The sequence below is a fragment of the Symphodus melops genome (genome assembly GCF_947650265.1).
Source record: "Symphodus melops genome assembly, chromosome: 3".
NCBI classification, from domain to species: Eukaryota; Metazoa; Chordata; class Actinopteri; order Labriformes; family Labridae; genus Symphodus; species Symphodus melops.
In genome coordinates, this window is record NC_136693.1 from 28,084,730 (window position 1) to 28,100,770 (window position 16,041).

The 16,041-nt window shown below is 41.9% G+C and overlaps 1 protein-coding gene across 1 annotated transcript; it reads left to right on the top strand.

Moving 5' to 3' along the window:
* The first annotated feature begins 4,384 nt into the window (after positions 1 to 4,384).
* On the top strand, positions 4,385 to 10,198 carry hdgfl3 (HDGF like 3). The gene is made up of 6 exons (XM_079339593.1): positions 4,385 to 4,695; positions 5,490 to 5,566; positions 6,235 to 6,373; positions 6,484 to 6,645; positions 9,110 to 9,244; positions 9,446 to 10,198. The coding sequence occupies exons 1-6, from the start codon at positions 4,612 to 4,614 to the stop codon at positions 9,470 to 9,472; spliced, it is 624 nt and encodes a 207-aa protein (XP_079195719.1). The 5' UTR covers positions 4,385 to 4,611; the 3' UTR covers positions 9,473 to 10,198.
* Positions 10,199 to 16,041: the final 5,843 nt, after the last annotated feature.

Sequence of the window (16,041 nt, forward strand, 5' to 3'; positions counted from 1 at the left end):
TGGATTCATTTGTCTCCCAGAGGCAATGTCAAGGGTTCGATCCCCAGCTGCAGACACATGTTGAAGACACTGAATATTACAGTGCTGTGGCTGCTGCTTCAGCGGCAGGCGAATGTGTATGAACAGATTAGTTTATACTGATAAACACTTTACATCGCAGCCTCACACCAACAGTGTGTGAATGTGGTGTGACCTGCGCTTCAAGTTCTCAGCAGACTAGAAAAGTGTGATTCAAGTCCTTTAACTATTTAAGTCCATTTATTCCAAGCCTGTACAACAGATTCAACCACAAACATTGACCCTATAAATCTATAATGTTCATTATGATATTGTATCCTGCCATGGTGCTATCAGAGTCATACCCTACTTTTTTCCCAGAAAAGCGCCTGCAGAATCAGACTTGCAGAAAAGTGAAAAAACATGAATGCATTTCTTTTTATTCCTCACAAGTTGCCTTACCATTCTGTTGTGCTTATTACAAGATCTGATATAGAGTTCATCTGCAAATTGTTGACAGATTTTGGATTTTCTGGATGTAGATCCTTTTTTTCCAGTGTGTAGTTTAACAGTGTCCTCTTGGAAATTTTGAATAGCAGCAAGACTGAGCAGTTAAAGAAAAGTGTCTAAGACAGAGCATCATAGAGTCAGACAGAGTTTGAGCAAGAGGGAGTTAATGAATTAACTTAGGTTCAGGAGCAGGATGACGCTTAAAACCACACCTTCAATCACCTGACAATCCTACTTATACCTGGTCACCCTACCACACCTTGTTCGTCTCAGTTCCTTTTACTCCCAACCCTTATTCTCATCCATTCATCCTCCTTCCTCTATTCAACTCGGCACACGCCTCTCTCATGGCTTTCTTCAGGTGTCGTCGGGGGGCCGAAAAAATCAGTTCAGGAAAAATCTACGCCCGAGACGGAACCCCCACACTGAGTCAAACCACCCGACCATCATTGTACCTCCCAGACCAGCCTGAAGACGACGGACATCTTTCATCCACATCTACACCCTTCTCTCAAGAGTACATACCTGTGTTTATTACATCACTCAATTCACATTAAATGTTCAAACGTATTCTGTTGTGGCGTAGTCCTAGCTAGTGAATCCTATCTACAACCAGGAAGCCTGTAAAAGTTGAGTCTTTACTGAACGGTGTGCTGATGGTGTGTTATAACTGGACTCTATAAGCCTTACTGTTCCCATGCAGCAGACATGCAAAAAACCCCAAAGCATTAACAAGGCTGATCATTTTTCATGTGATACAAATTCTAAAATAGGTGTCACTGCGAATTAAACTTAAACTTGTGAAAATTGAAAATGGACAATATAACAAGCAGGGAAAGTGCTGTTGAATTACTATTTTCCAGCTGTAAATTATGTGACGATGACGCTTATGTGCCCCATATGCATATGAACACACACACACACACACACACACACACACACACACGCTACTGAAGCACACTACAGCCATGCTCAGTGGGCTGAAAAGGCAGTGTGAGCTGATGTGAAGTATCACTAGTGTAGTCGCACACTTTTACAGCGTGGAGCATCGCGGACAGACATCCATACCAGATGCCGTGTGTGCCCTGGGCTCAGAGGCATCACTGCGAGGGGAAAGCCAGTGCGGGGAAATAAGCACCTGTCATGTGCCAACTGAAGTGTTAAGTGCACAAATTGTGGAGGCGAGGGTGATGTTTCCGCAGGGGTGACAGCTATGGGTCTGGGTGCCATGTCAGGCCCTGGCATATCATGGCGAGACCCCCCTCCCCTCAAGCCCTCCTCCAGCCTGCCGCTTGCCAAGGGGCACAATGGCAACTATTATTTACTGGATGTCTGCCTCATTTCCTTACATTCATCCTGGCCGGCCATCATAGGGCCACAGGGGGAGTGTTGCTCCCCCCCCCTTGTGTCATTGCTCAGGGGCGGCAGTGGCAAAACAATCTCTGGCAAGCATTTAGATCATTTATTCAGAGCGCCGGGTGTCAGCCGCAAACCAAATTGCTCACATTTGTGTGCCGGGGTGCTCTCCTCGCCTTTCCCTTCAGGTTGGGCATGAATGCAAGCCGTGGAAGGTGCATCAGGCTGGGTGTCAGGGGGCCTTTTCACAAACTAACGCTAATGCCACACGAAGTTCTTTCTGCGAACAGTGTGAAAGTGCAAAATGTATGATAAATTGAGCGTGCCAGGGGGGCTTTATGTCCGTGAAGTGCTGTGGCTGGTCGCAGGCATTGTTATGACTATTGCTATTTAGGATCATGGGAGTTGACAGTGCACTACTGGCAGCCATAGAAGCCAAATTTATCAGGTTTTGTGCACCAATGAACAGCAGTCACAATGTGAGGGAAAACAGAAAGTTTTAGAACATTTTGGAATTTAAAAGAACTTAAAGAACACGATAAACACCAGTTACCCAGACTAATTCAATTAGCTGAAAAGCTTCATCTGACAACATGACCACAGAAATATCTTTCTTTTTATCCGACCACCTGTTGTTAAGGTCTTAGTGGCTGAGAGGTATGAATAAAAAAAACTAGAGGATGTATTCAAGATGAATAGCTGCAGAGATAGAGGGAGTCCAGGTAACCGTTTTGGTCTAATGCTTTCCTGATGTTGGAGAAGAAGTACATGACATCGGCTCAGAATTCTGAGAACATCTGCAGGAGACAGACGAGAACAAAGCAGAACTGCTTTTGTCTTTGCCTTTGCTGCCACCTGCCGTGCAGATGCCATCAGGACCTCGAGCCACAGAGACATGCAAAACATGCAGATTTTTTCTTTCATTTGTTTTTCCAGTTGTTACTGCAGTTATTGGTCTTAATTCTTACTTTTTGTCATTATAATCAATCTGCATGTCTGTGTGCTTTAGTGTTTGTTTTTATGCATCTATGTTGCTGCTTAACTGAAACATTTCTGTCTTACAGTATTTACGTCTGTTTTACAGTGTGTGTGTTATTTAAAAAAAAAAAAAAGCTAAACCAGGGACAAGGACTGCAAATTAGTTATGACTAGAGGTCCTATATATACATTGCATCGGTTGCACTGTAATAAGATGTAACAATTTCTATGTACTGTCCATGACAAACAAACTGATATGAATAAACAGATAATTAGAAAATGACCATGCCTGAAGACGTGGCTTTTCAATGATCATTTACAGAAAAGAATACACTTACTTTGTACTTACTGCTTGGTATGCGTTATCACATACAGTATAGCTAACATCAAGCAGACCGAAACGTTTAAAATAACCTCTTCCTTCTTGTTTCCTGCTGCCATCTGCTGGAAGACTTCTTGAAACAATGCATTTGAAAGTCTGAGTTAATAAATATCTAATTAAAGGTCTATACCAGCCAGTTAATAAATGCATACAAAGTTTATAAAATAATAATAATATTATTATAATATAAGAGTACATTTTAAAAGGCATACATATAGGGCGCCAGATAAAAACTGTTTTGTCAGCATCCCATGTACAGAGGCAGTACTGCTAGTTGCAGCAGCCATGGGGTTCAAATCCGACCTCCGCCCTCCTCTCTCTCCTTCCAACATTATATCTCTCTTCAGCTGTGTTGTCCAATAATGGAAAACAAATGGCCTCAAAATATCACTTAAAAAAGAGCATACATATGTGATGCTACCTATGTTTACCATAGGGATTTAGTTTTAGTGGTTGATCATGCTTAGTGTCTACATGAATCATCTATTGATTATGTCAGCGTTTGAAATAAATTGCACATCATCAAATTCAGACTGATTTCTGATCAAATAGGGCAGAAAGATCTTGTGGGAGTAGTAGCTGTATAGTTCTCGGTTAGCTGCATGTCTGAACCCAAACAGCCACAATTTCACTCAATTTTTATCCAGATTTTTTTCCAAGCAAATTTCTGCTTACAGTCCAGGAGGTTAGTCAATAAGTCACTGACCCTACTTTTTTGTCTGCGAGGCTCCGATAAGAATCGAGTTCCTCATTTTGCCAACATACCTTAGGAAATGCTACCACCAAGTGGATGCAAAATGTCATTACTTTTAGATATGACCAATAAAACAGGCAACTTCAAACTAAAGCTCTGTTTTAATAAGATTATTAATGTGCAGTGGTTGGTGATATTCTGTAAAATGTTGTCATGTAGGCCTATCACGTAAACCAAAGAAGTTTGATTTTTCAGCATGACATAGCCTTTTTTTTAACAGCTCCATGTAGATTAAAAACAGTGGGCCAACTTGTGTTTAATTCTTGGTTTGAATATTGGTTTGGTGTATTCTTTTCAAATTAATCCAACGTCTTAAATACACATCAGATGTGCGTCAGGGTTGCTTTTATTTCGGAAGCGGAAGTTTGATTTCTTCCCATTCTGACAGTCTTACAGGTACCCTGCTGCAACTTAAGCCATTCTCCATTACGCTTACGCTGGATTGTGTGCGTAAGAGGATGGACCTCTTTCAGGCCCCGTGTTCCGCGTTTTTTTAATTATTTATTTCTGTGTAAACTGCAGTCTTGATATAAAAACATTGATGGTCGATAATTTCGCCCTGCGTTGAGGGCCCCGGGGAGAACAGCCGAGGATCAGTACAGTCACTTCAGAGCTCCGTTTTCATCCAGGAGATATGGCTCGACCACGGCCGCGGGAGTACAAGGCAGGAGATTTGGTTTTCGCGAAGATGAAGGGATACCCGCACTGGCCGGCGAGGGTGAGTCTGGGATGCGGCCGGGCTGGGAGCAAAGGGAGGCGGGGTTCACTTACACAATACAGCCGCTGCTTCGCTGGGGGAACAGGAGGGATGCTTCTGTTTCCTCGAGCTATGCCCAGGCTGACTCTACAAACGCAATAGTTCTGCGTTTATCCGTCTGTGACAAAGCAAAACGTCTTGTGGAAGCCTTTGTTTCCTCCAGGTTGAGTCAAAATGAAGACATGTTAGAAATGGGAAAGAACGTAACCTTTTTTTAGGGGACTACATTACGCATTATTCCAATGTCTCCATTCAGCTCTTACTTTAAGTTTAACATGCAATGTCCAGTAAATAGTTCAACACGTGTTTTTAAATTGTATATATTTGCATGGAGCTGTCAAATATAGACTATAGGGAATAAAGGAGTCAGTTGACCTCAGGTAACCCGCAGCGCCTCTTTCAGCGCTACTATGCAACCTTCTTATTTGTAATAAATCATGGAGCCTATTTCACACTAAGACTAACCAGCAGCAGACAGCTAGTGAGGCATCACATGGAGTAGCGCACATGGGTTATCATGCCTGTGTGTTGCTGTTGTTTTGTACAGTGCTGCACGTTGCCAGGCTCCATTTTTAACCTCTCCTAACAAGTTAGATTGTGTTTAGTTGAGGTAACCTACATCCAGGCTTTATTGTGACAACCCCACCGTTTAAGGTGATGTAGGTAAATCTAACAGATGACTGGTAATAGATCAATCTTTAATAAAATGAGTGTTTTAAATATTCAGTAACAGTCTCTTTCTCTCTGTCCTTCAGATTGATGAGCTTCCAGAAGGAGCTGTCAAACCACCTGCCAACAAGTACCCCATCTTCTTCTTTGGCACCCATGAAACGTAGGCACCTTTTATATATATATATATACAGAAACACTAACAGTGATACAGATTCGATGGAGATGCGATACAACTGCAGCATGCAGGATTGAATAGATTCTGACATGGCTGCCACCTGAAGCTGTTTGTGTTTGAGTAAGGCTGTTCAACCACTGCCAGTCTATTACAGTTCTTCTTCTTTTTCATTTGGAGCAATATTTAACCTTTATTAAAGCTTGATTGTGAAAGTTGACCCTGTACCTGGGAAGTTATAACGATTATTCTGACTCAAGATTTAAACAACTTTTCAAATGTAACAAAGCTGATCCACAGAAGGAGTTTGTCTGACTGTAAGCATGTGGCCCATTCGACCTTATAAACAATGAATCATCATAAAACCTGCAAACACATCAAGTCATTAAAGATGAATACTTGACCTTTTATACGTTCAGTTAGTATCAGAATTCAGACTGAATTGTCTCTCTGTGTTTAAAACATCGAAGCGTTACATTCACAGATGGGTATGTTAGAGGTTATTCTAGTTTAACACACACAGTGCATTCATTATTGCCTGGTAGCTCTTCTGTTCTGCTCATATATCGGTTATTGCTGAATTTGATTCTTGAAACGTGTTGTTCTTTTCCTGAGCGAGCAGCAGCAGCTGTAAATGTCTCTTCTCCTCTCTGTAGTGCTTTCCTGGGCCCTAAGGATCTTCTGCCCTACAAAGAGTATAAAGACAAATTTGGCAAATCCAACAAGAGAAAAGGCTTTAATGAGGGCCTGTGGGAGATCGAGAACAACCCTGGAGTCAAGTTCACAGGCTATCAGGTCAGTGGGCAGTCTCTCACGTCTCAGGAGCAGAGAGAAGACGTGCAGGTGGAAGAGTTGCCTTTGCTTGAAATGTCACATGAAAACATTATTATCTCGTTTCTTCTCAGGCCATCCAACAGCAGAGTTCATCAGAAACAGAGGAGGGGGGGAACGCTGCTGACGGCAGCAGCGAGGGGGAGGAGGGTGACTTTGTTGATGAGGAGGATGACAAGGAAAAGCTGAAGGGGGACAAGACTGGATCCAAACGGAAAAAGACGGCTGCGTCTAAGGTACCGTGCGTCCCGCTGGTGAACATACCAACACACGTGGCAGAGACAAATCATTTAGACCAGCAGCTCCTAAACGCTCTCCCTCAGAGCCTCCCTAACTCATCCAAGAACAGCCAAGCCCTCGTGTCCTCGAGCAAGCCTCGTCGGTGGTTCATCTACCATCAGTGTGTGAACTGTAGTGTAAAAGCACTTTGAATAGTCAGAAGGCTAGAAAAGAAAAACACAAACTTAAGTCCATTTAATTCCTTTTGAATCCAGCAAAGAAGAAACATTATCTGTTATAAGCAGTGGTGTGTCGGACTCTTCTTGTGCTGTGTACAGAGCAGATCCCTTCACCATCAATAATGTTAATCAGAGGAGATTTAGAAGTGTGGAGACCCTATGGAGACTGAACAATAAGCAGGGACAATTTTTTTTAATGGAATTGAACACGCTCCCACAATGATAACAAGCATGAAGGTGATCTTTTGAGTAGCACATTTCCAGCGTCTTTATTTGGCATGAATAACTGATAACTGGTCTTTGCCTTGGAAGACGTTGCTTTTACTGCTCCTCTGGAGTCATGCTTGTGGTTTCATGATTCACAAACGTGAAGTTAGTTATTCTTACAACTTGTTGTCTGATTAAAGGCGAACCTCCCAGTCTGTTTCATGACCATGCTCGATGATGCAGGATCACTGCTTAAACTGGAGACTGTGCTCTGTCATTGTGGTGAAGGATCACACTGCTGTTTATCTTCACTCTGTCGCTGTGGAAGTCTACACCACTGCAAGATTTGATTGATGTGTCATTAAGCATGAGACACTCCTCTCTCCTGTTTGATTACTACAAACTGGCAGAAAGGCCAGCAGTTGACGTGAAGTCAGAAATGATAAAAAGAGGAGTTTATTCCTTTTTTTGGGGGGGGGGGGGGAGTTTTTTGAGTCTGTCAGTCGAGGGATGTTTTGATGAATCTAATAATGTGTGACGTTTCTCCATCTTTTATTGAAGCAGTCATGTCACTCTCTGTTCCTCACTGTATTCTTAGTGGCGTCCTCTTCCCTTTGACCTTGCCTGTGTTTTGAAAGCAGCTTCTGTCGCTGTGTTTTTGCTGCAGACCCACGAGCACTGCCACACTGTGTTACTGTATGAGAGCTGAAGCCATCGCTGCTGTAAATGGAAGCAGGTTGAAAAAGTCACACACGCATCCTGCTCTTCACTTAGCAACCACTGTTGCCTAGCAACTGGGGTCCGTTATGTACAGCACATGTGCATCCGAAAGAATCTGCCGCTGTTGGGCAGCAGTGTGCTGGTGTGTGTGTGTGTGTGTGTGTGTGTGTGTGTGTCCTCACATCGTTCAAACACATACGTAGTGGGCTTGTTTTGAGAAAGGGAACTGAAGTCGCCTCAAATTACAAATATAAAATGAGTTTAGGGTAGCAGGCAGGGGGAGGCACGCTCACACACGCTCACACGCACACACACACACACACACTAACCAATGGGGATGTAACCCAACTGCAGTTATTCCTTTCAGAGTGAATACCTTCTGCTCTACAGGTTACAGTGAGGTCGTTTTTAAATGTTGACGTGACTTAATGATCTTAAAGTCGACAGCTTCATCTTCCTTTCTTTTTACCCGCAGGTAGATTTGGTTTGCAAGGAGAGTCGTGTCATACAACAGAAATCTAATGAACGCAATGACACTTTGAATATGTAGGATCTGTAATAGAAGGTTTAAAGGTATAATATGATAAACGTTGATATAGGAGATAATAAATATATCCATTGTTGAGTAATGACTTTCTGAAAAGAGTGAAGTCGGGCGTTGATGTTTCTAGCACTGTGTTCACACACACTTCAGCGTGTTTGTGTTTCAGACATGTTTTTTTTACCTCTCCAACCACATCACTTCTTCTTCTCTTTTTCAGAATCTGTCTCCTCTCTCTCTCTGGAGTTTATAAATATCGATCCACTTTACGCTGGTTTGGCCCGTGTCCACCTAGCGTTTGTTTTTTTTCTAATAGTTTTAAATGAGTTCAGTGCGTTCGCAGCAGACAGTGGTCGCCCAGAGAAGAAGTGCAGCGTCTCTTTTCCGAGCGCATGTGCAGCGGCTCCAAGCGTTCAAGTTGAAAATCGTTCAACTTTTTAGAAAGGTGCTGTTTATGTCACCGACGTTCTTCTCCAAATACATAATATTCCCTATATTTTTGCCGCCTATGTCGGTCACACAGCGGGCGTTGTCATAGAGACAGGACAGACATACAACGCACGACAGTTCATGGAAGCACTCCTGAACTTACAGCCAGGGTAAAACACAAGGTGGACACAGGGCCTTAAGTAGTTTTTCCTGAATTATTCATTCTCATGTTGCGTCTCCCTTAATCTCCGTCGGCACCTCACTCTTTGAAAACATATGCCTTACCTGTGCTCTGACAGACACTCAGTACTGTTTCCTGCTTTCTGTTCTGTGTACCTGTGGCAGAAATCCTCCAAAATATCCAGGATCTCCTCTGGAGAGGATGACCTGGAGAAAGACGGTAAAGACGACGACCAGAAGAGCTGCTCAGAGGGAGGAGACCCCGACAATGACATCATGCAAAATACCACCGACAGTAAGGTGGGATTCAGGAATTTGTTTTCTTACAAACAACAAGAAATGGGCTTCAAAATGTGTCTTTAAAAATGGGGGTCGTCTTGTAATTATTGGGGTGGCCTAATATTCGGGCAAGTGCAAGTGTTGAGTATATTTAAATAACTTGAGTCAACATTTGAGTTGATGCAAGTGTTAACTGTGTGTCTTTGTGATTGTTTCCCAAAGAACCAGCTGCTCATAGAAGAACATTAAATGAAGAAAGCGTTCGAGGGAAATCATTCTTTGTAGCCGTGACGTTGGAGACGTGAATCTACAATTTGATTTCTCATCAGCACCATCTACTGGCTGCCATCGTCTCCATCGCCTCTCTGTTGGACTTCCAGTGCGTGTTTCAAAAAATGCATCCATACTGATCCTGGTGTCACTCCCACATGTGGATGCCTGGATGAGACTTGGCGTTGTGTCACACCATTTTTTCAGTGTTTGGACCAAAAATCCAGACAATGCAAAAATGTCAAAGTCTCTAAACTGATAAAGATTTATTGGTAGATTTTTAACCTTTCTTATCTACTGACTCGTAATGCTTGTTAACTAATCTTGGTAAGTAAAAGATAATACAGGATGATTGAAGGGGCATTAAGAACTTGAAGACTTTTACCATTAGGTGTCGTGATAACAGTTTATTTCAAGCTCTGCTACCGGACTAACTGCCCAATCAGACTAACAATGTTTGATTTGTGAGGTATTCCCAATTTATGACATGTCAGGCGTTTATCTGTGAAGCTGTTTAAACCCCTTAAAGGCAGTGAGGGTGGCCCAAAGACTTCAAAGGGAATGTACAAGTTACATTAAATCTTTTCATCCAATCAAAGGCCTGTATTTGACATTTGAAAACTTGAACAGTATTCATCCACAACCAGCGGTGAAATGGATCACAAATCTCGTTTTTTTTCTTCAGCTCAGCCACACATACACAAAAATATATATATATATATATATATTGGTGAACAGCTGATGTGTTAGACTGCACAGTGTAAGGTTTTTGAATCAAACACAGTGCTGTATAGAGGAGTTTGTTTTTCTGAATTTATAGAGTACAGAGTGCAGGAAAATAACAAAACAAGGGAGGTAGAAGAGAAAACACAAAGCACTGTTGGGTTCAAAGTATTCATACACACTGTAATAATGATGCTTTGCAGCCAATTTCTGTGTGAAAGTCCACGAAAAATGTGCACAAAAAAAGCTATTAATAGAACTGAATTGACTTCATATTGTACAGCAGCTCTCCACCACATCTACAGTGACACTGTGCACAGACATTTGGCTGCAGCGCATTTCTTTCAAGCCGTAGATCAACCGTGATCCGTTTCACCACTACCCACAACCCTGACACTAGCTGTGTATCCAAAGTATGTTTCACACACTTGTGCTTCAGAATGGTGAACGACATCACTTACAGTCACTTTTCTGAGTGTTAGAAAATCGACTCATGGTAGATGCTCAGAAGGTCATTTTTACATTACATTGTGAAATCTGTGTCACAACAACAATTAAGTGTTGGTGCATCTCTTCTGCACACGTGTGACAAATAATGTCACCACATGCCCCATTAAGGCCGGATTAAAAGTGGGTTGGAGAGTCTCGTGTCCTTCCCAATACTTCATCGTCACACTTAGTGTAGGTTACCACCAATGAGTACTAATACTGGGCTGTGCATACCTCCAGTATCACAGTGTATAACTCATGATCACCCGTCACTGTGTACAAATGCATATATACTCTCCTACCATCTATGATATATGTTGGGTATTACAGTGAACTGACCACTCTAGTTGTAGCTTGAAATTGTTTTTTTTTTTTATTGTTTTTTTTTTACAATAATTAGGAGAGACTAAATGAATATTCAGTAACTGTCAAACATTATCCCATCATCCTATATGTTACTCTTATGTAATCGGAAAAAAAAAAAGACGAATGGAAATACATAGATAAATGTATGAAGTGTTGTGCACAACAGGGTTACACATTGTAACTCAATATTAACGATATCTGTATATTTTGGTTTGTAGAATATAGGGACATTATTCTACTCGGACTGCTCTAGGTAACAGCTCATCTTTTTATGGGAAAGTGATACATCTGTTCTTCTGTGTATCTGTGAAATAGATCACTGTATATTTCAAAGCTTTTTAAAGTGGCATGTTGTACTCTTATCTGCTGTCGTACTCCTGATTATTCTTTTTTGAAGGTGTCCGTTGGTTGGTAGTATAAGTTAGATATTTTTGGTATGCGTGGGACACGAAAGAAAAAGAATAAACAATCCACTCGTCCTGTTTTTCAGAGTCTAAACCTGACGGTAAATTGAACCACTTTAACTTTTAAAGGACACTTAAGATTGATTTGATCATGAGTGGAAACAAACAGAGTGATAATACATTTAGAAATGTCTAAACCTTCCAGTTGTCCCTGTGAAGGTTTTTTGAGGTAAATTCAAGATGACACCAGACTCCATTGTCTTTGACTCTGTGCCAGTTGCCTTTACTTTGCTACCACGGTTGTTGTCATAAGATATAGACCTATTTATTTTTTTCAATTTGATTGCTGATTAAGTCATCTTCTGTCTGTACATTCATGCTTTTTGATTTGTTTCCGATCTTTGTTATGCTCGTATTTGGAACATGTTTTGCATTTTCAGAGTTTGTAATCTACTGTAAACTGTTTTTGCTGTTTATGAATAAGACTTTTACAAAATAAACTCATTGGAATGCATACTTGGGCCTTCATACTTTACACACCACAAAATTGTTGCATTTGTAGAAGAAAAAAAAATTTAGATGTTTCTCGTTTCACTGAGCCTACTGATGGAACAATTATATCATGTTTTCTCTGAGGGCGCTGCCAAAAGGAAAAAGCAATGCTGTTACCAAAACTAAGTATGGTGACTTGTTGGCTTGCTGTTTGGGGTGCTTCTGTCTTAGCTGGATGCCAGCTTGATCTCCGCTCCTGTTATCCACATGTTAAAGTTTCCTTTGACAAAGATACTGAATCCCAAATTGCTCCTCGACCTCTGTGAATATCCATCAGTCTGTGAATGTGCATGAATGTGATGAGTTCTGCCGAGCAGATGGGCATTAACCAGAGCAGCCTCTGCTTCGGTGCATGAAGTGTCTCATTGGGTGAATGTTATAGTGTTAGAGTGCTTTAAGTGGCTGGAAGGCTGGAGAAACAACAACATAACATGACATGCATAGTCCACTTACCATTTTCGCCTCAAATGCATCTGGACTTTGCTCTCCTTTAAACTATTGCTAAATGTTTCAATGTGAATACATATCTCTCATAAACATAATTTAAACCTCTTAAAACATAATTGTGGACATAAAACCCGTCATGTTATAAACTGTTATTATACAGTGGCTATAATATGTTTTAACAGTGTGGGGAGGTTCAGGGAGTGCGTTTACATCCCGGTTTTGATTGGGGTTTTAAGTATCCGGTTTTTGTGCGTGTAGGCCTAAACATCATACACTGATTTCAGAAACATACAGTGCATGCCGTGGCTGTACCATAGGGCTATACTCACGCCTTACCCCGGTTTAATGACAGGGCTGCCAACACCTGCGCAGGCGCAGACTCAGCCAAATGACGTACACGCAAAACAAACGTGACGGCGGAAACGTGAAACACTTGACTTTCGCAAATAAACAATACAATATAATTGAAGGTTGGCTCTACAAGGCCAAAATAAATACGACCCGATCCAGCACGCAACATCCTAAAAAAAAAGCTAAATGAATCCCGAGACAAATGATGTAAGCCTATGTGTGGGCAATCAGCTGGTGTTATGATGAATATGGTTTGAGGATATAAATGCAGTATTCTGACGGCTGATCGAGGTGAGCATGTGATGCTGAGCAGCAGTGTGGAAATATTTACTTTGAGTCAGCTGTTGGAGGCAGCAGGAGCAGAGTACCTCAGGTTGCAGCTTTTATTGCCCAGCAAACACAGGAATTAAAGTCGGGACACATCCTGCTTTATGTTGAGTGTTTGAGTACAGACAGATTAAAATCCCAGGAATGATGAATGCATTTCCACCCTCATTAGATTTGTCCATGGTGTGGTCATGGCGGTCAATACAAAGGAAGTGCACGTTTCAGTTGATTAATGCGTGAAACCAGTGAACGCTTGTTTACTTACTGTAATGCACAACAGGCCATTGTGTTTCCTTCAGTACTGATTTATTGTTTGTGTGTGAGAAAACACACAAAGTGTAGAAAAATGGTCAAATAATCAACCACTTCAAACACACTATAGTTCACACTTTGCTTCATAAATGACAATGCATGCATTTGGATAATTCGACTTTCAGCTGTTAAATTCAGGAAACAGACTTGTTGATTTTGTCTTAAACATCAGAATGGAAAAGACATGAAGAGCCTTCAAAAACTCAGAAATAATGCTGATATCACAACTTTTTTTGAGATAGTTTTTTTTTAATTTTTTAATTAAAATTTGAGTGAAACTGTCCAATTGTTTATGTGTGGGAATAAACCGGAGCACATGTAGAGTCCTGACAGACAGAAACCTGCCAGCTTCTGCCAGTCCAGACTGTATATGCTCCACTGTGACTGCCTTTGTGTTGGGGGAGGTCGGGGTGGGGAGGGGCTGGAGAGGCTGAGGTGGTCACATGTGGACCAGCACCTGCTTCTTCAGATGCTTGTATTGGCGACGACTGTCGGGAGTGAAGGCTTTCTTAATCTTTCTCCATGTGGAGATCTTCTTTTGCTCGCACAATCCTTCAAACACCTCGGCTCTCTCCTGCAGCGTCTGATTGGCCTCCTCCATTTCTTTCTGGAGGCCCTCAGCTCTCAAACACTGGATTTCCTCTTGTCTTTGGAGGTCCTCCACAGTCTTTTTCAGTGTCTCTTTGGTATTATCCTGCGCTTTGAGTTCATCAGACAGATCAAGGCAGCGGCTCTCCAAAACCTCCATCTGCTCTGCTTTTAACAGTTGATCACTGATGATGACCTCCTCCTTCATCACCTTCATCTCCTGCTCAAGGGACTCATTACCAGCAACCAGCTTCTCAGCTTCACCTGCCAGGTTTTCAAGAAGGTTCTTGCTGAATGTCTCTGAATGCTGATGAGTGACGTCCTCCAGCTGTTTCTGGGATTGGTTGGCACTCAACATTTGGAGATCAAATTCCCTTTGGAGGTCCTCCACCTTCTTCTGCAGGTTGTGATTTGTTTCCTCTTGTGCTGTGAATTTGGAAGACAGCTCACGACATCTTTCAGTCTTTTCCTCCAGCTGGTTCATCAATGCCAGAGTTTGTTTGGCACTTTCTTGCTGCATGTCCTTAATCGTTTGCACAAGGGCTTCATTTTCAGCTGTAAGGCCTTGGTCCAGCTGCGGGCCACTTGAGGCTGTCTCCTGGAGCTTTGTTGTCAGTGCTGCAATAACACCCACAAGCTCTTCCTTGGATTTGGTGGAGTAATGGATCATGTCTGGTTGTGTTTCACAGGATGGAGTCAGGTGCTTACTTTCTTCCTTCAGCTCCCTGATCTCCTTTTCACACTCCAGTCTCTTTTGATGCTCCAAGTCCAACCTTTCCTCCAGCTCCTCGATGATGTTCTTGTAAAGCATGTTTGTGTCTGCCCCTGCTTTGTTCAGGTCCTTCTCTTTTTTCAGAAGGATTTTCAGTCCCTGTATTTCATTCTTCAGGTCTGCCACCACCTGCCAGTGGGGTGGGCGTCTCTGGTATGAAGGGCGATGGGGTCCAGACTGGTTGGGTTGGTAGTGCTGCCTTTGGTAGAACGTTTGAACGTATGGCTGAGCAGCATGCTGGTTGTTGTCGCTCTGTTGGTAGCGCCTGCTGTCGGCTCCTCGTGTGGAGTGCCTGAAATCATCAGTCCCCATATCGACTGCCCTCCTCTGGGATCTGTCGTGCTCCATGACTCTTCTTAAAACAAATAGTGTCTTTAAAGAAGAACTCTGAGTGGTCTTATTGAAGTGTCTGATTGGCAATGCTGTATCTCAATCAGTGAGCTGCTGAAGTCTCAGAAGGAATCTGTGAACTGATCTGTATCTGAGTCACTCTGCTACTTAAAGCTTGAAGACTGAGATTCTAAACGGCTTTGATGGTCGATTTCTAGAATTGTTCTGATCTCTTTTTTCTCCAAACATTCTTTAATATGACACCATAGCGTCCTTGAATTGACACCCGGGGACAAATAAAGTTTTTTGAATTGAATTGAATTGAATCACTCAAATGATTGCCTGTTAATTAAACTTCAACAAAATGGCTGCCCCATGCATCTACATTAAGTATAACCCTACACACGCTGGGATTAGCCTGTGATGTATTTTTGTAAACCAACCTAGAATAATCGGCACGGGTCAGGAGAATTCAACAATAGGATTTAAATAAATGGCAAACACACGTCTCTGATGAATGAGTATGATACGTCATCAGGGATTCCCCACCGAAGTTGAAGTTCCAACACGGAAATTTCAAGCAACTTTAGTAGCCTGTGTAAAAATCCAACATGGCTGCTATGTGCATCAAGAGTAATGTTTCAACTGTAACCATTGTGATTATTTGTTTTGTAGCCTCTTTTAGTATAATTAAATCAATCACACCGATAGTATAGGCAAGTTCTATCTGTGGACATGTTGTTGGGTTATTTTCAAGTGCAAATATCTCATTTCAAAGGGGCTGCATCAGATTTTGCATTTCACTGAACATCTGTATGAGTATGTGACAAATAAAATCTTGAATCTTGAATTTTGAGAAGACAGCAGGAGATGTTCAGTACAATTAT

Coding starts and splice junctions, on each gene's coding strand:
- hdgfl3 (XM_079339593.1), top strand. CDS start 4,612: ATGGCTCGACCACGGCCGCGGGAGTACAAGGCAGGAGATTTGGTTTTC. Junction 6,374..6,483: donor TCAAGTTCACAGGCTATCAG/GTCAGTGGGCAG, acceptor GTTTCTTCTCAG/GCCATCCAACAGCAGAGTTC. Junction 9,245..9,445: donor AAAATACCACCGACAGTAAG/GTGGGATTCAGG, acceptor TGTTTCCCAAAG/AACCAGCTGCTCATAGAAGA.